This window comes from Balaenoptera borealis (genome assembly GCF_965194805.1).
Source record: "Balaenoptera borealis genome assembly, chromosome: 14".
In the NCBI taxonomy this organism is placed as follows: domain Eukaryota; kingdom Metazoa; phylum Chordata; class Mammalia; order Artiodactyla; family Balaenopteridae; genus Balaenoptera; species Balaenoptera borealis.
Window position 1 is genome coordinate 86726070 of NC_138875.1, and position 16506 is coordinate 86742575.

At 45.4% G+C, this 16506-nt stretch overlaps 1 protein-coding gene across 2 annotated transcripts in view; it reads left to right on the forward strand.

Annotated features, from left to right (window-relative positions):
- TMEM132B (transmembrane protein 132B) overlaps window positions 1-16506 on the forward strand; it is a 420187-nt gene that overhangs the window by 169863 nt on the left and 233818 nt on the right. For both annotated transcript variants that reach the window (XM_082353216.1, XM_082353215.1), the window contains one exon: window positions 10401-11292. In XM_082353216.1, the coding sequence (XP_082209342.1) occupies window positions 10595-11292 (698 nt within the window). In that variant the 5' untranslated portion in view covers window positions 10401-10594. The remainder of the gene's footprint in view (window positions 1-10400; window positions 11293-16506) is intronic.

Consider the following 16506-nt stretch of genomic DNA (forward strand, 5'->3'; position numbering starts at 1 on the left):
AAATACTTCTGCCGGCTGATTCAGTTGTGTGCCAGGTACATTATACCCCAAAAGAAACTTCAGATGGATTCAAGAATTAAACGTAATGCATACAATTCGATAAGAGGGTAGATCTGAAGTATTCTCATCACGAAAAATATCAATTCATATACCCATCACCTCAGATTCATCATCTGAGGTGATAGATACATAAATTAGCTAGATTGTGGTGATTTGTTCACAATGTAAATCATCAAATTGTACACCTTGAATATATACAACATTTTTTCCTTTTTAAAAATTGAAGTATAGTTGATATACAATGTTGTGTTAGTTTCTGGTGTACAGCAAAGTGATTCAGATATATATATATATATATGTAGATAGATATATCCTTTTTCATATTCTTTTCCATTATGGTTTATTACAGGATATTGAATATAGTTCCCTGTGTTATAGAGTGGGACCTTGTTGTTGATCTATTTTATATATACAACTTTTAATGGCCCAAAATACCTCGATAAAAAAGAATTAAATGCAAAAATGTAGACACACACATGAATATACATATACCCACCCATGGAAATCCAGTTGAGAGTATAAGTGAGTATATATTTGATCTTGGGATATTGGGAAGGACCTTTATGGCATAAAAGAAGTGGTGGACCTCATGAAGAAAAGATTAATACTCTTCCTTATGTTTTAAATCTTGTACACTGGCCTTGGATGGTCTATGTAGAATATTTGTGCCCCCAGATCTTGCCAGAGAATATAGTCTCAAGACCTGTGCTACTTACCACTTTCTAAGACCTTAGCTGGTTTGGTAAGAAAGCATGTTCATGGAGGAGAGTTTGAAGGGTAGAATTCTCCTCTAGGATCTTATTCTGGATTTTATTTTTCCATCAGGCCAGACCTTCCAAGACCTGTCAGCTGTCTTGCCTCACAATCCTTTGTCCTCTGCACAGTCGCCTTTGCCTGATGGTCCTTCACTGTCGCATCCCGCCTTGTGCGGACAGTACCATAGGGAGCCTGCTAATAAATTCACTGTATTGTAGGGATGCCATTGTGTCCCTCAGGGCACCACCACCGGAGGAATTTCTCTTAGAGCCAGGAAAAGCTTTGCTTCTTGCTTTCATCTTATGAATGGTGTCCAACTAGTGACCTCATCTCGTGCTTTGAGAGCTGGACAATTCAGAGGCACATTTGCAGTCCCTTTAGCCATTGCCGAAGCTCTCACAATGTAGACTTTGCTTGCTAAGCTTTCCTCTGGCAGCAGAACATAGCGGCTAAGGGTGCAGACTCTGTCTGGAGCTTGACAACTTGGATCCAATTTCCCCTCTGCCACTTACTAGTTCTGGGATCTTAGGCAAGTCACTTAACTGCCCTGTGCCTCAGTTTCCCCATCTATGAGTGGAGCTGATAATCAAATCCTCATAATCCAAAAATTGTGAAGATTAAAAGAGTTAATACCGGTGAAATGCTTAGTCTAGTGCTTGGTACATCATAAGGATTGTAAATAAATGATGACTATGATGGTGATTCTATTCTTTTCTCGTTGCCCTTATTTCTCTATATTTTTTATTATCACTGTAATTTATAGTCATATCTAATCCTTAATGGATTTACTGGTATATGACCCAAGACTTGCCCTCAAGACAATGAGTGACTATTCATTTTTGAGTACCGGTACCCGCCTGCTTTTTGAAAGTTCACTTTATGCCACTTGGCTTTTACGAAAGAATTACATGAGTACCATTTTTCGCTAACCTGAAAGAAATCTAAAGAGGATTTCCCCTTTTACAAAAAAAGGCCAAAAGTGAAAAGAGTGTTGAGCGTTGGTTTTGCAGTGAGCCTTTACAGAGGTATCGTGCACCCCGATGGGTGAGAGTGGCACCACCAAGCTCCTTCCCCGGAACTACATACGCTCAGCATCAAGTCGCCATAGCTTTGAACTGTGTGAGCACCTGTGCTTTATCTCCCTTTATTTTGTGCATCATTAGCAAGATGTGCTCTAAGGTAATTGCTTCTTTGCTTTGTGCCATTTCGGCTTACGAAAGACTTCACAGGAATGATTTACTTTCAGATAGCGGGGGAAACCTATATACACAAAGCACCTACTGTGTACCAATAGTGTCTTTGAACTTTTAGTGGTGTTTCTTTCCACCGCTGTTCAGTTGAATCATCTAGAGAACACAGAAACAATTGGGCCCTTCCCTAAGACCACTTAAATGAATTCTGGTGGGCAGGGCCAGGTATAATACATGTGTTCTTTACCATGTGTACTTACTACGTAGCCAGAGTTCAGAATCCCTATCTTAGGATGTGGCACCGTGTCTAAAAGGAGTTTACCTTTGTGTGGAGATGAAGTTGGTGTCCACCTCCTCCTGAATCCCACATTCATATTTTCACCTGTCTCCCCATCATCTCCCTTTCACCTTAACTCGAATGTGTCCAAACCAAAGTGTTTATCTTTTTCCTCCAGACCGGATGTTATTCCCATATTCTCCATTCCACTGATAGTTCTACAAACTACAATATAGTACCTAGGAGTTCTCCATGGTTCCTGCTACGATTCTGCAGCCTCTGATGGGGACACACAATTCTGGATTCCTGGCTTCTTCTCTAAAAACTCTCACTTTCTGGGTTTTATTTTGTGTTTCTCTAGAGTCTCCCTGTCTCCCTCTGGACCAAGATGGAATTATGGGACAGCCTGGAGATCAAGGAATAAGAGTTCTTCCTTTCCCCAGCGGGCTCGATGTGTGAAGCTCTATAGGGCGGTGGTTAGGGGTGTACACTATAGAGCCAGTTTTTTGGAATCCTGACCTGGAACCATCATTTACTAGACTTAATGCCTCTCTGCTGCAATCTTCTCTTCTGACAAATGGGATCTCAGTTGTTAAGTTACTGTCTCTTAGTTCCAAACTCATCTTTCCGTTCTCTGGTCTTTAAGGCTGGGGGCTGGAATCTGAAAACCACGTTTCTCTTAGCCAGTTGTTTCTTGTTAGTCTCTGCTAACGGGGGTGGGGGTGGGGGATGCTGTAGGAGGTTGCAGGGCTGGAGCTGGGAGAAGGGACCTGCTCCCTGCTGCCTGTTCCTGTCTGCTTCCTGTCTGCTTCCTGTCTGCTTCTCTTCTGCTTCCTGTTTTCCCCCTGCTTCTGGTCTGCTCTTTATCTGTTTCCTGTCCTTGTGAACAACCCATGTTTGGCCACACAGGGCTCCCCACTCTGAAATTGGAGAAGAATCTTGGGACAAAGGCGAGCATCCCTCCTGCCTGATGACCAGCTGGCCTTGGTGGCTTCATGCCCTCCTGTCTGTATGGTCTCTCCTTCTCTCTCAGCCATGGTGTATTTTATCTGGTTGAGAAAGACAGAAACTCATCTGACTTCTCCCATCTTACTGTTATATGGGTGGCTCTTGAGTTCAATAGTTAAGTATTTGCTGCCTTTTCTTGGTTATGTGATCAGTGACTTGTGTTTCAAATGCAGAGGCATGGAAGGATCTGGTCCCCAGGGTACAGTGACGGGATACAGGTGGGGGTGGGAGCAAACTGGATGAGGATGTACAATAAATTCCACCACAGCTGGTCGTTCATGAATAACTCACCACTTGCACTTCTCCTCCTTAACCTGAGAGCGTTTGGTTTGACTTGTTGCATTGGCTCCTCCTCCTGAGGCTCCAGGCCGTGTGCAGGGGTTTACAGGTAGCTGTGCTTTTCCACATTTACTGCTACCTTAAAGGTATGGATCTCTGGCTGCTTTGCCAGCAGCTGGGTCAACTGTATCTATTTTCCTGCTCTACCTGGGAATCCAGGCTGGTACCTGGGATGGGAGACAGTCACCTGTGACGGTAGAGTGATGAAAGCCTCACTGGGTGTGTAGCGATTTTGTCCATGAACCTGGAATAGTGAGCATTGAGTTCCAGCTCCTTCAGCTGACCTCCATATAGCCTTGGCCTCACTGTAGAACCACCAGGCCAGTTGCCCCTAGGGCCGTACAGAGAAGTGGAAAGCCTTTGGAATTGGACAGAGCTGGTTTGAACGCTAACTTCAACCATGTTCAAATTGCTTAATTTCTCTGTGCCTCAGTTTCACCATTTTCCAAAAGGGACTAACTATTCATCTCACAACCATTGTGATAATCAACGGACTTAGCAGTTATATATGCCCAGGTGTGTTGGCACATCACAAGTGCTCTGTAAGTGCTGTTTGTCCTTTAAGTGGTATTTTTTCCTTCCATGTGAGAATTGCAGCGCTTTGCTTGGCAAACCTAGCAACCTGCTTAGTGACCACAGCGATGTGATATTTGAGAGGACATGAATGGAGTGATAATGTGATGGACCAATGATTTGTTAATACTAATGATATCTATTAACAACCTTGGGGAGAAGCCAAAGAAAGGCTCAGAAGGAACACAGAGAGATTTATTCTCTCAAGCATTAAACCATGGCAGTCTTAGTTGATGGACATTCACTCAGCACATATTTGTTTAGTTTCTTCTGCTAGGTACTGGAGATTCAGCAGTAAACTGGACATCAAAGTCTGTGCTCTCATGAGCTTGAATTTTAATAGAGAGACTAGATAGAAAATAAACAGGTAAAAACATGAAGGCTAATTTCATATGGTGACCGTGGCCTTGAAGAAATGTAATAGGAAGGTGTGATTAGTGACTGGATGTATTTGTCAGGCTTTAGCCAAGAAAAGAGAAACCACTCTAGTTATTTCCACAGAGGGAGTTTAATCAAGGGAATTAGTTACTCAGGTGATGGAAGATCTGCGAAACCAAGTCGGGCATGGTAAACACCTTCTGGGAATGGTAAAGTAATCCAGAAATTAATAACAGCAGGAAGCTGCTACCAATTGGACTGAAGGGACAAAGTGGGGAAATTGGATTATCAGAACCCAGAAGCTGGAACCATCCAGTAGATATTGGAACTACTGCCTAGGAGAGCTGTATCCGTGGTGGGGAGCGTGAAGAGGGCTGGAATCAGAGAAGAGGCACGGTCTCTGCCAGGAAATGCTGGCGGACAAGGGGAGAAATACCTCCCATGCTCCATCTTCTACCAGAGCATCCCATTGCATCCAGAAGCCAGGGAGCAAAGGAGCTTGGGAAATGTAGTTTCCTGTGATGCAGAGAAGAGCAGGGACAGGGCTGGAAAAACCCTTCCTAAGCTGAGAAATCCTGGTAGGAAGGAGTCTGCTCTGCTCACAGGTGGGTGATGAGCTTCCCAGCAAGTGCAAAAGTTCACAGAGGAAGACACAGAAACAGGGTGGAGATAGACAAGAAAACACGCGCGTGAATGAACTCCTGGTTCATTCCTCCACCCCAGAAACAACATCCACTGCACCATTCTGAACGGATATGAATGCTTCCAAGGGCCTCCTTGTAGCTTCTGGCCACCATGACCATGGACATGGGGGTGCCCAGATGGTGGCAACTATTCTTCAGGACCACCCTTTGACAGATCAGTGAGCAATTTCTCTTGCTGCTGGTTTTCAAAGACCTGGCCATCTGGCCCACTGGAAGGAGAACCTTCTATTCCTGGCTGTGCACGTCCGTGTTGTCTTGTGGGAATGAGAAGAGACTCAGCTGCAGACATGTCACAGGCCTTGACCCTCAGATGGGTGACCAGGAGCCACAAGACTGGTACTCAGCTTCCAGGTAGGGCTGGCGACGGTAGTGGAAAGGTTTGTGAGTCTGTGGGCTGCATTATCTTGGAGCTACAGGTCCCTCCACTCCTGACCAAGGCGCGTGCCCAGGAGTATTTTTCGCGTGCCAAGCACAGCAGTGGTGCCCACCCACGCACTTTGGGTCACAGAGTCCCTGCCGGGACTCCCAGCGCCCTGGGAGCTGCTTCGTTCCGGGAAGTTGTTAGTTTCCCCCCGAAGCCCTCTTGGGGCTTCCTCGGAGCCACCTGCCAGTCAGAGTGCCCTTGAACCACAGAGCATCCGTCCGGAGCACCTTGTGCTCTTGGTGAACCTGCACTTGATTGTCTTCTTGGCTCATAAGGGGGGCAGTGACGAGAAGCCCTTTGCAGCTGGGCCTCACTAAAACGTCCTCATTTTCTATTTATTTATTTATTTTTGGCTGCACTGGGTCTTCGTTGCTATGCGCGAGCTTTCTCTAGTTGTGATGAGCGGGGGCTACTCTTTGTTGCGGTGCGCGGGCTTCTCATTGCGGTGGCTTCTCCTGTTGCGGAGCAGGGGCTCTAGGCACGCGGGCTTCAGTAGTTGTGGCGCGTGGGCTCAGTAGTTGTGGTGCATGGGCTTAGTCGCTCCACGGCATGTGGGATCTTCCTGGACCAGGGCTCGAACCTGTGTCCCCTGCATTGGCAGGCGGATTCTTAACCACTGCGCCACCAGGGAAGCCCAAAACTTCCTCATTTTCTGCTCTCAGGACCCACCTCATTCAGTCGGGTGGTGAAAAGCCCTCTAGGAAATCAGCAGACTGAATAAGGCCTCATTTCACATTCAGAACTCCGGCCACACGGTCTATCTGCCAATGGGAAGAAGAATGGTGCCACTATATGACATTAGGGGACCAAAGGTAGGGGTGTTAGCTTCTCAGACCCTGGATGTCTGTCTAAGGACAGTCTCTCGGCTTCATAAAATGCTCCTAAATTTGGATGTCATATTTTGTGGCAATCTGGTTTGAGGACAAAATGAGGATCTGGCAGCTGATATTTATGGCTTTCCGTATCAGCCTTCAGACAAAATTTGTATTGTATTTTGCTTGAGTTATGGTGGGACAGGATTGTAAACTTCACACTGTTATTTCAGATAAAATGCAAGCTTTGGCCATAATAAAGAAGAGAGAAGGCTCAGCTTTAAATTTCTTGTAAATCAATTCTTGAGAGGTATAAAATATCGATATAAATGATAATGAAAAAATAAAACAAGTCCACAATGGAAACAGAGCATATTAAACTTTGCATTTATTTTAATTTCCTTTTCCACATCTGTAAATAAGTCAGAATTTAAACCTTGCCTTGGGCTTCGCCTAGATTTTATGAGAAGGTAAAATTTGAACCTCTTTCTTCCCAAATCTGGGCGGCTGTGTGCCCACCCATCTCTGCTGAAGCATATTGTCAGGCTTTGGAAGACAGACTTCCCTTGTTGCCAATTAATTTATGGGTAAATTCACCAAGAATTTAACTTCTTGGTTTGGAGAGGGGAAATAAACCAACCAAAAAATACTTTAAATTTCATCTGGAATGGTGTTTCTGCATTGCTTGACATTGTCAAAATACAAATTGCCCCTTGGTGGCGGCAACAGCTAAAACTTTCCTTTGGATGAGGCTCCTTCTTCAAAGTCATCTCTCTTCCTCCTCTGTCTTTGATCCGAATCCTGCCCGATCTATGGGGATGCAATCTGGAGGAAACCCAGGTCTATATTATGAAAGTGAATGTATCATATGCATATTTATGTATGTATATATATTACATACATAAAATACCTACTATTGAAAATATATTTTAAAAAGATGTGGGATAACTTAAATCAAGATTTGACGTCTGTTCTTTCACTTAAGATGTCGTAAGCATTTTCTCACGGCGCTACATATTTGTTGAAATCGTGGTTTTGATGACCGCTTAATATCTCACACAGAGTAAGATTTTAATCATTTATATAATCATTGCCCTCATGATGAGTTTTTAGGTTGCTTCCTGTGTGTTGCTGTTATAAATCATACTCGTGTTGACGCTTGCACATTAATCTCCTTTCTGATGATCTCTTATTTCCTTCTCATGAATTCCTAGGTGGAGAATTATTGGGACAGGCGTTTTGAAGGGTCTGAACGTTCACTTTTGTAACTGCCTTGTGTAGGTTAGCCGTGCCTTTCTCCAAAGTTTGCGTGCTCCGTGGGGCGGAAACCACATCTGTCTTGCCCCTGTGATATCCCTACCAGGGCTGGAAATATAGTAAGTGAGTAGTAAATATATTTAGATAGATAATTGGAGAAATGAATGATGAATAACACTTCTCCTCCAGTAATTAGTCTGACCCAGGACTGGCCATATTGATGACACTTGAGAACTTTCTTTCTTTCTTCCCCCCTGACCCCATACACATTTTATTTGGTTGCACTGGGTCTTAGTTGCGGCAGGCGGGCTCCTTTAGTTGCGACATGCGGACTCCTTAGTTGCGGGACGTGGCCTCCTTAGTTGCAGCACGTGAACTCTTAGTTGCAGCACGCATGTGGGATCTAGTTCCCCGACCAGGGGTCGAACCCCGGTCCCCTGCATTGGGAGCACGGAGTCTTAACCACTGCACCACCAGGGAAGTGCCTCCCCCCTCAGCTTTACTGAGATATCACTGACCTGTAAAAAGTGTATATGTTTAAGGTGTACAATTTGGTGTTTTGATATATGTGTACATTGTGAAATGATCACCATAATCAAGCTAATTAACATATTCATTACCTCCACCTAGTTATCGCTGTGTGTGTGTGTGTGTGTGTGTATGTGTGCGTGTTGAGAAGATTTATTTTAAAATCCATTCTCTTAGCAAATTACAATGTACAATACAGGGTTGTTAACTATGTCGCATTGCAGTACATTAGCTCTCCTGAACGTGGTCATCTTGCTTAACTGAAACTTTGTACCCTTTGCCCCACATCCCCCCTTCCGCTCCCCCCAGCCCCTGGCAGCCACCATGCTACTCTCTACTTCTACGAATTTGACTATTTTAGATTCTGCATGTAAGTGAGATCGTGCAGCATTTCACAGAGAACTTGCCTTCTGAACACCTTCTTGGAGAAAGGATGCGTCAGCCCTTTCGTGGTTGTATCTGTTTCACAATCTCCTAATTACAATTTTGCCATCCACTAGGAAAGGAAAGCTCACCAAGGACAGCCCTGAAAAGGCCAAAAATTATTTGTCAACAGAAAACTGTATTTCACAGAATTTGTAATGGCTGCAGAAAAAATGTTACCAGGAGTCAGAGTCAATGGAGTATTTATTTGCCTTTTATCCTCTGGTGATGCTGTATTGTAAACACTACCGCCTGGTTTATTTCCTCTTGCTCTGGTTGGAAGCCAGGCTCCAGGGGCAGAGGTTTATTTCAGGGCAAGGAAGAATTCCTGTCTGTTCTTGGCCTGATTTGCCAACCCTGGTTCCTGGTGGGCTGTCTTCACTTTGAAGAAGCTTCTTGGGTCTTTGCTCTTTGTGTTTCTCCACTTGAAAGAAACACACACACGCATATACATATACATGTATATTTATATGTATTTTTGTTAACAAAGTAATACATGATTATCTTAACAAGTTTTAAGAAGGTAGAAACATAAGTGGTAAAGGGCAAAAATCCTTTCTGGATTCTATAGATACCAAACATAAATATATGTACATTTACATATGTACATATAGAATCTTAAAAAATTACCCAAATAGGATCATATGTGATACATTTATAATTTTTTATGCTTAATGACATATTGTGGACATTTTGTCAAACATGCTGATATAGCTCTGCTTCATTTTTCTTACAGCTGCCTGTTACCCCACTGTAAAAGTGTATAGTTTATCTGGTCTCCTCTTAATAAACCTTTGGAATGGTTTAAAGTAGTAAATAATAATAATGATAGCAGGTAAAGATTGAGCATTTATGTGTGTCAGCACTGTTCTAAGCACTTCATATTTATGAACTCGTTAATCCTTACAATCATTTATATTTATATCCTACTTTATATGAGGACGTTTGAGGCACAGAGAAGTTAAGTAACTTGCCCAAGGTTGCTCAGTTAGGAAGTGGCAGAGCCAGGATTCAAATCCAGTCTTCTGGCTCCAGCACATAAAATAAGTTTGTCTGCAATTCAAAAGGATGCTGCAGTGGGCATCCTCGTAGATAAACAGATCTTTATGAATTCTCACTCGTGTTTCGGAAGGAGAGATTTCTAGAAGTGGGACCGCTGAGCCATCGCTTCACCCTCATTTCAAAAAGAATTAGGCGGCGTCTAAACATGCACGTGGACACCACATCTAGGAGGGATGGGAAGAAGCATAAATATCAGAGTAATCAAGCATTAACACGTCATATACAATGGTCCAGTGCCTGGTTGTAGAGTGGGCTTGGTAGGCGTGCAGCCTACTCTCTGGGGGGTGATTGCAACAGAGATGACCACGATCCTCTGAGTTCGGGGCTTTGCAAGAGCAAGAGGGTGCGACGTTTTCCCTCCAGGGGGCGGTAATTCAGTCACAGGACGATTGGATCAGTGGTACACGGGGCTCCTTCCCACCCTTGCCCTGGTTATTTCGGAACACACTTTATGTAATGACAGGACTTTCACCGCGAGGAGAGCCAGGCGTCGGATGGGCGTGGCCAGTGGGCGTATGTTGTGTGGACGGGTGGAGGCGGCCCTGCGTTAATTTCATCACCTCTCCGGACGCGGCTCTCATTCTCCCTCTGCTTTCGTTTCTCGTGCAGTGACGGAGAGCCGCGCCATCGTGGACAGCCTGCAGAGGTTTTCCTCGCTCCCTGCTTACCTTCCCACGAGCTTCCACGTCTCTAACGCAGAGGAGTCCTTCTTCCTGAAAGAGGCCAACCAGGACGTCACTCGGAACTGCAGTCTGCAGGCCCGGGCGGAGTCGTTCTTTATCTACCGAGCCAGGAGCCCCCCGATGGTCAATGCCAGCTATGGGCCATTTTCAGTCGAGAAGACGGTCCCCCGGGAGCTCATGCTGACCTCTGCACCCTTTGGCAACATGGGCCAGTTTCCCTTCAACTGGAAGTTGAAAGCCCACATCCTCGGCAGCTCCATCTACTCCAACAGACCCAAAGTGCAGACCTTGTTCTACATCACCGGGATGGGCTGGACCGACGGCGACCCTGCGGAACAGCTGCCCTGCGTCAAGATGTTTGCTTTCCCGGAGGCCAGGGAAGTGGCGGCCAGCTGTCGGCTGCAAGGGACCCCTGGGCTGTGTGTGGCCGAGCTGGAGGTGCTGCCCGAGTGGTTCAGCTCTGGGCTGGACCTGGAGCCCGAGGAGGAGATCCCGGCCCTGCTGGGCGGCACGGCCATGGAGCTCTTCTTCACGCTGTACCCGGCCGACCCGGCCGGCCAGTGTCCCCTGGAGGAGGACAGCAAGTGGGAGAACAACATCCACTCGGGCCAGGACGGCCCCCCGCCAGCGCCTCCAGCCCTGGAGAGGATCGGGAGCGTCGTGGTCTACCCGACCCAAGACGATCTGAAGTGGTCCCTGCTGAGCCTGGATGAGAACGTCGTCATCTCCGTACCTCTGAACCTGGTCCGGGAAGGGGACACCGCCACCTTTCTGGTCTCTCTGGCCGCTGGCTCCGTGGCTGACCACTTCACCCTTAGGTAAGAGGCGTTGCGGGGCTGGATGGGATGGAAATCAACTCTTTTTTTGTTTTTAAATTAATTAATTAATTTATTTATTTTGGCTGTGTTGGGTCTTCGTTTCTGTGCGAGGGCTTTCTCTAGTTGCGGCGAGCGGGGGCCACTCTTCATCGCGGTGCGCGGGCCTCTCACTATCGCGGCCTCTCTTGTTGCGGAGCACAGGCTCCAGACGCTCAGGCTCAGTAGTTGTGGCTCACGGGCCTAGTTGCTCCGCGGCATATGGGATCTTCCCGGACCAGGGCTCGAACCCGTGTCCCCTGCATTGGCAGGTGGATTCTCAACCACTGCGCCACCAGGGAAGCCCGGAAATCAACTCTTGATCATCAGTGGTTGTTAGTCTATCAAGCGGCTGTTGATGCTTTGCTGAGGATCCAGCATCGTGAGGAAACTTACAGACATAAAATAAGACCCATCGAAACAACACGCCGGACAACGTAAAGCAGAGTATTTGGGGGTGGGCCCTGGGCATCCCTATTTTCTAAGCACCCCCTAAGTATAATTCTGGTGTGAAGCCAGGATTAAAACTTCTGCTTTGAGAGGAGCAATTCGGGCTGTGAGGTCCAAGTTTGTCCCCTTCAGGCTCTCACGTGATAGTCTGAACCTCTTACTGCCCCCTTCATGTGCCAGGCAGAATCCCATAATGCCTGGAAGTGGACACCTTGTAAATGAATTCCAGTTTCTAAATCCATGAAGGAGCTTTCTGAGACAGTGTTTCCCACCTCGCAGCTTTTCATCAGTAAAGAATCCTTTGTCAAAGCAAAGCAGCTGTCTCTATCTGTAGGACAAAGACTTGGTTTTAGGATTGCAGAAAGTGAGGAGCTTCTCTGAGCTAGGGTGACAAACCTGTCTTTAGCTTATTTTGCTCACATAGGTTCCTGGGTAGTAGTAGGAAGTAGCAGTAGCTCTGCTACATACCAGCTGTGTGTCCTGGGGCAAGTCACCTAACCTCTCTGGGCCTCAGCTTCGTCTTTGGTAGGATGGGGATAATGATGGGATCTATCTCCCAGGGTTGTTGTGAGGATTACACAAGTTAATAAAGTTCTTAGAATAGTGCCTGGCACATGAGGAGTCTCCACTGAATGTTAGGCTGTGGTGTTTCCTGGTCCTCAGACACCAAGCTGGTAGACATATAAACTGCAGTGCATGTGGGGCTTTGTTTTGCTGGGTGCAGGTGAGGAAAAATAAGAATTAATCGTGAGCCCAGTATGGTCCTTCTGATTCTGACGGAGGCCCTGATGTACCAGATCACGTCTGTTTGGAGGTGCGCTTGTTCAGAGCCTGGCAACAGGATCCCGAGGCTCTGGCAGATCCCAGGTGGGTTTAGTAGCCCGCAGGAAGCGGGCTTCCTATTCGGAGCCCCTTGAGTTAGTCTTGGTGGTAAAACTGATTCAGAAACTGGTGTGGACCCAGCCCTGTGCTAGTCACCCCACTGGTGGGACTGGGGTGGTCTAAAACCCAGTTCTTGCTCTGCAGAGATTCTTCCAATGCAAGGCAGTGCAAGCCGCTCACTGTAGACCAAGAATGGCAAAGGGATGGTTTCTGCTTTCCTGCCCCTCCCTCTCCCAAGGCAGACATGACCAGTCAACTGCAGCACCTCAGCACTCCCTCTGCTGTGGCAGACATTACTAATCTACTGCACTGAGCTCAGAACTCCAGGCAGCGCCTACCAATTCATGTGCGGTAGAGGGTATGGCACTTAAGACTGAACTTATTTGCCATCCCTGGTGTAGAGAGAATGTTGTTGGGTGAGAAGTTCGAGGAAAGGGAGAGCAGGTGGCCTGGTGGTCGGGGAAGTCTGGGAGCCTGGCTGGGAAAGGCATTTCAGGACAGGGGAATGTCATAAACAGTACTAGGTAACTTTCACTGAGGACTTAGAATGGTCCAGGCCACGTTCTAAGTCGTTTACATGCCTTAACTCACTGAATTCTGACAACAAACAACACAAGGAGGCAAGTACGGCTATCATCCCCATTTTCCTGGGGCACAGAGAGGTTAAGTATCTTGCCCAGGGTCACACAGCTAGGGAGCAGTGAGTGTGAATCCCGGCGGTCTGGCTCTAGAGCCTGTGCCCTTCACCCCCATGGCCCACTGCCTTTCGAAGGCAGGAGGGGGCCGCTGCCGCACCCCCAGGCTGCATGTGGCTCAGTCATGCCAGAGCTGAGGGTCAATTTAGGGAGGGAGAGGCTGCTGAGACCAGAAGAGGATCCAGTATCCACAGTGTAGAGGCTCCTGAAGTGTTATCTTCATGGTGAGGAGAAACCCCTCAAGTTTTTTCTTTCCCACAGAAGTTAATTTTAGAGCTGAAATGGATTATAACACTGACTTTCCCTTGAGAGGTCAAATCGTGAATTGTCAGTCTCCAGGAAGTAGTATCCACAGGACCTTTAGTGGTGGGGCCTTGGGACTGTCCCAGAGGAAGAACATCTAGCCTAGAGTTTGCAAACTGGTAGTCATAGCAAATCTAGGCCACAGATGTATGCTGTTTTTTTTTTTTTTTTCTTTCTTTTTAAAGCTCATATGGCATCCCTTAAAATATTGAAAAGAATTGCCAACCTCTAACAAAAGGGAGATCTCATGTGTCATTTACTTGGAAAGTGTTGAAGATTTGGTAACTTGGCAACAGTTGGCTGTAGTTAGGGAGTGGCTTTCCCCTTTAGATGGATCATGCATCGCCTACTTCACCGCAGTCCCCACTACACCCTATTGTCCCACACCTGGCCCATTGCACTCACTTATCTGGCTCCTGTGAGCATTTAAAAACTCTGATGTAGTGTTGAAAAAAGAGGGATGCAACGCTTAGAAGAGGGGCTAGATTCTAATCTGTGAAGGCAGGCATCACCGACTCATTCACTGTGTGTCAGGGAGACAGAAGTGGTCAGTGGGTGCATCACAGGAAATGAAACATCCCCTCCATCATCACCGGCATTATTTAGTGAATTAGTTGCTTCATGTAAAGCAATTAGAAGGGTGCCTGGCACCCTGTAGATGTTCAGAAAGTGTTAATTGATACTATTATTTATTATAATTGATGATGTTATTCATACTATTGTGTTAATTGATACTATTTAAAAAATTTTTTTATTGGAGTATAGTTGATTTACAATGTTGTGTTAGTTTCTGCTGTACAACAAAGTGAATCAGTTATACATATACATATATCCACTCTTTTTTAGATTCTTTTCCCATATAGGCCATTACAGAGTATTGAGAAGAGTTCCCTGTGCTATACAGTAGGTCCTTATTAGTTATCTATTAATATTTTATATACAGTAGTGTGTATGTGTCAATCCCAATCTCCCAATTTATCACCTCCCCTTTCCCCCCTGGTAACCATAAGTTTGTTTTCTACATCTGTGACTCTATCTCTGTTTTGTAAATAAGTTCATTTGTACCACTTTTTCAGGTTCCACATATAAGCGGTATGATATTTGTCTTTCTCTGTCTGACTGACTTCACTTAGTATGATAATCTCTAGGTCCATCCGTGTTGCTGCAAATGGCATTATTTTGTTCTTTTTTATGACTGAGTAATAATCCATTTTATAGATGTACTACATCTTCTTCATCCATTCGTCTTCCATGTCCTGGCTATTGTAAATAGTGCTGCAATGAACATTGGGGTGCATGTATCTTTTTGAATTATGGTTTTCTCCAGATACATGCAATCAATACTATTAATTCATGCTTTTTAATAATTATGTATACTGTGCCAGGCTCAAGTTGTATCTCTCATTGTATTATCATGGGCACTGTACAAAGTATTCATGCCCATTTTATGAATGTGGAAACTGAGACTCAGAGAGGTTAGGGGTTACCTGCCTGAATTTGTGCAGTGGGGAAGCGGTGGGACTGGGGTGTGGGTCTGCATGCAGGAGTTGAGAACTCTCTTTTAAAAAACACTCTTTTGGGCTGTTCTGCTTGTGTAGGTGGGGACTGAGCTTTACCTCTTGAATCTTTCTGGGTCAGCATCTAGAGTTTCTTGTCTTTATGCCTTCCTAGATAGGACTTTTATTTCTTTTTGTTTGTTTGCTTACAGAAACTTTATTCACATGTAAATGATATGACAATAAATTTGATTTAAAAAACCAGTATATAACTATCAATTGCATTCTTATACAAGGATAAAGTTCTCATTTCTTTTACTGGAGTGTAGTTAATTTACAGTGTTGTGTTAGTTTCAGGTGTACAGCAAAGTGATTCAGTTACACATACATACATGCATGTATATGTATATATTCTTTTTCAGATTCTTTTCTGTTATAGGTTATTACAAGATATTGAGTACAGATGACTATTATTTCTTACGCTGTACTTTATGGCCAGAGAAGACTGCACTGAAATTATGGCAATAAACGAAGATCACCCAAATGAGGACACACAGAGCCTATTTATCCAGAGCTTGCTGTATGGCAAGGGGGTCAGTCGCCATCACTGGTGTGTGGCAGAGACTCAAGGGCAGACGGGGAAGGGGGGAAGTTTTTCATAGAAACAGGGAGACTCAGGTCTGCTCCGATTGTTGCCCTGGGGAAGCTGCGGGTGGGCCCCCTAACAGTGAGTATCTTATGTGATGGATCTGGGGAGCGTATTTGGCTTTTTTCTGGTTGACCTTGAGTTGGAAGCAGAGGCCGTAAAAAGGGCAGCAGGCAGTCGTGGACCAACTTCAGACCTTTCTGGGCTGATTGTTGCCGAGGCTGTGGTTTGGCTTTTTGCCTTGGTTGCTGCAAGGTTGTGGGTCAGACTTTGTCATATATGGTCTGGCTGTTGTCTTTTTGTGTATTCAGGCTTTCAAAATAAAACACTGTTTTTGGGCCCAGGGGAACGTGTTATTTCCTAACATAACTGATTGTCTGTTTTAATCATGTCTTTTATGAATGAAATGTGACATATTTCATTCCGGCTCAGATGAGGCCCCGGATCAAAGCGTGAACGTGCACAAGATTCGCTGAGATCTAATTTCAGAGCTGAAGACGTATGGACAGGGGACAGATGTGTGCAGTTTTCATGTGTCACATTGCTATTTCTGACTGCATATTGTATTGGGGCCAGTTTGAACAAAAGTTGGATTGGTTACTCTCTAACACAAATAGATTCTGTTAAACGCTAGTATCTAAAACTGACCCTATATTGAAAAGCCTTTCAGCAAAGGGTTAAAAAGTGTGGTTTGGAGGGGTTGGGG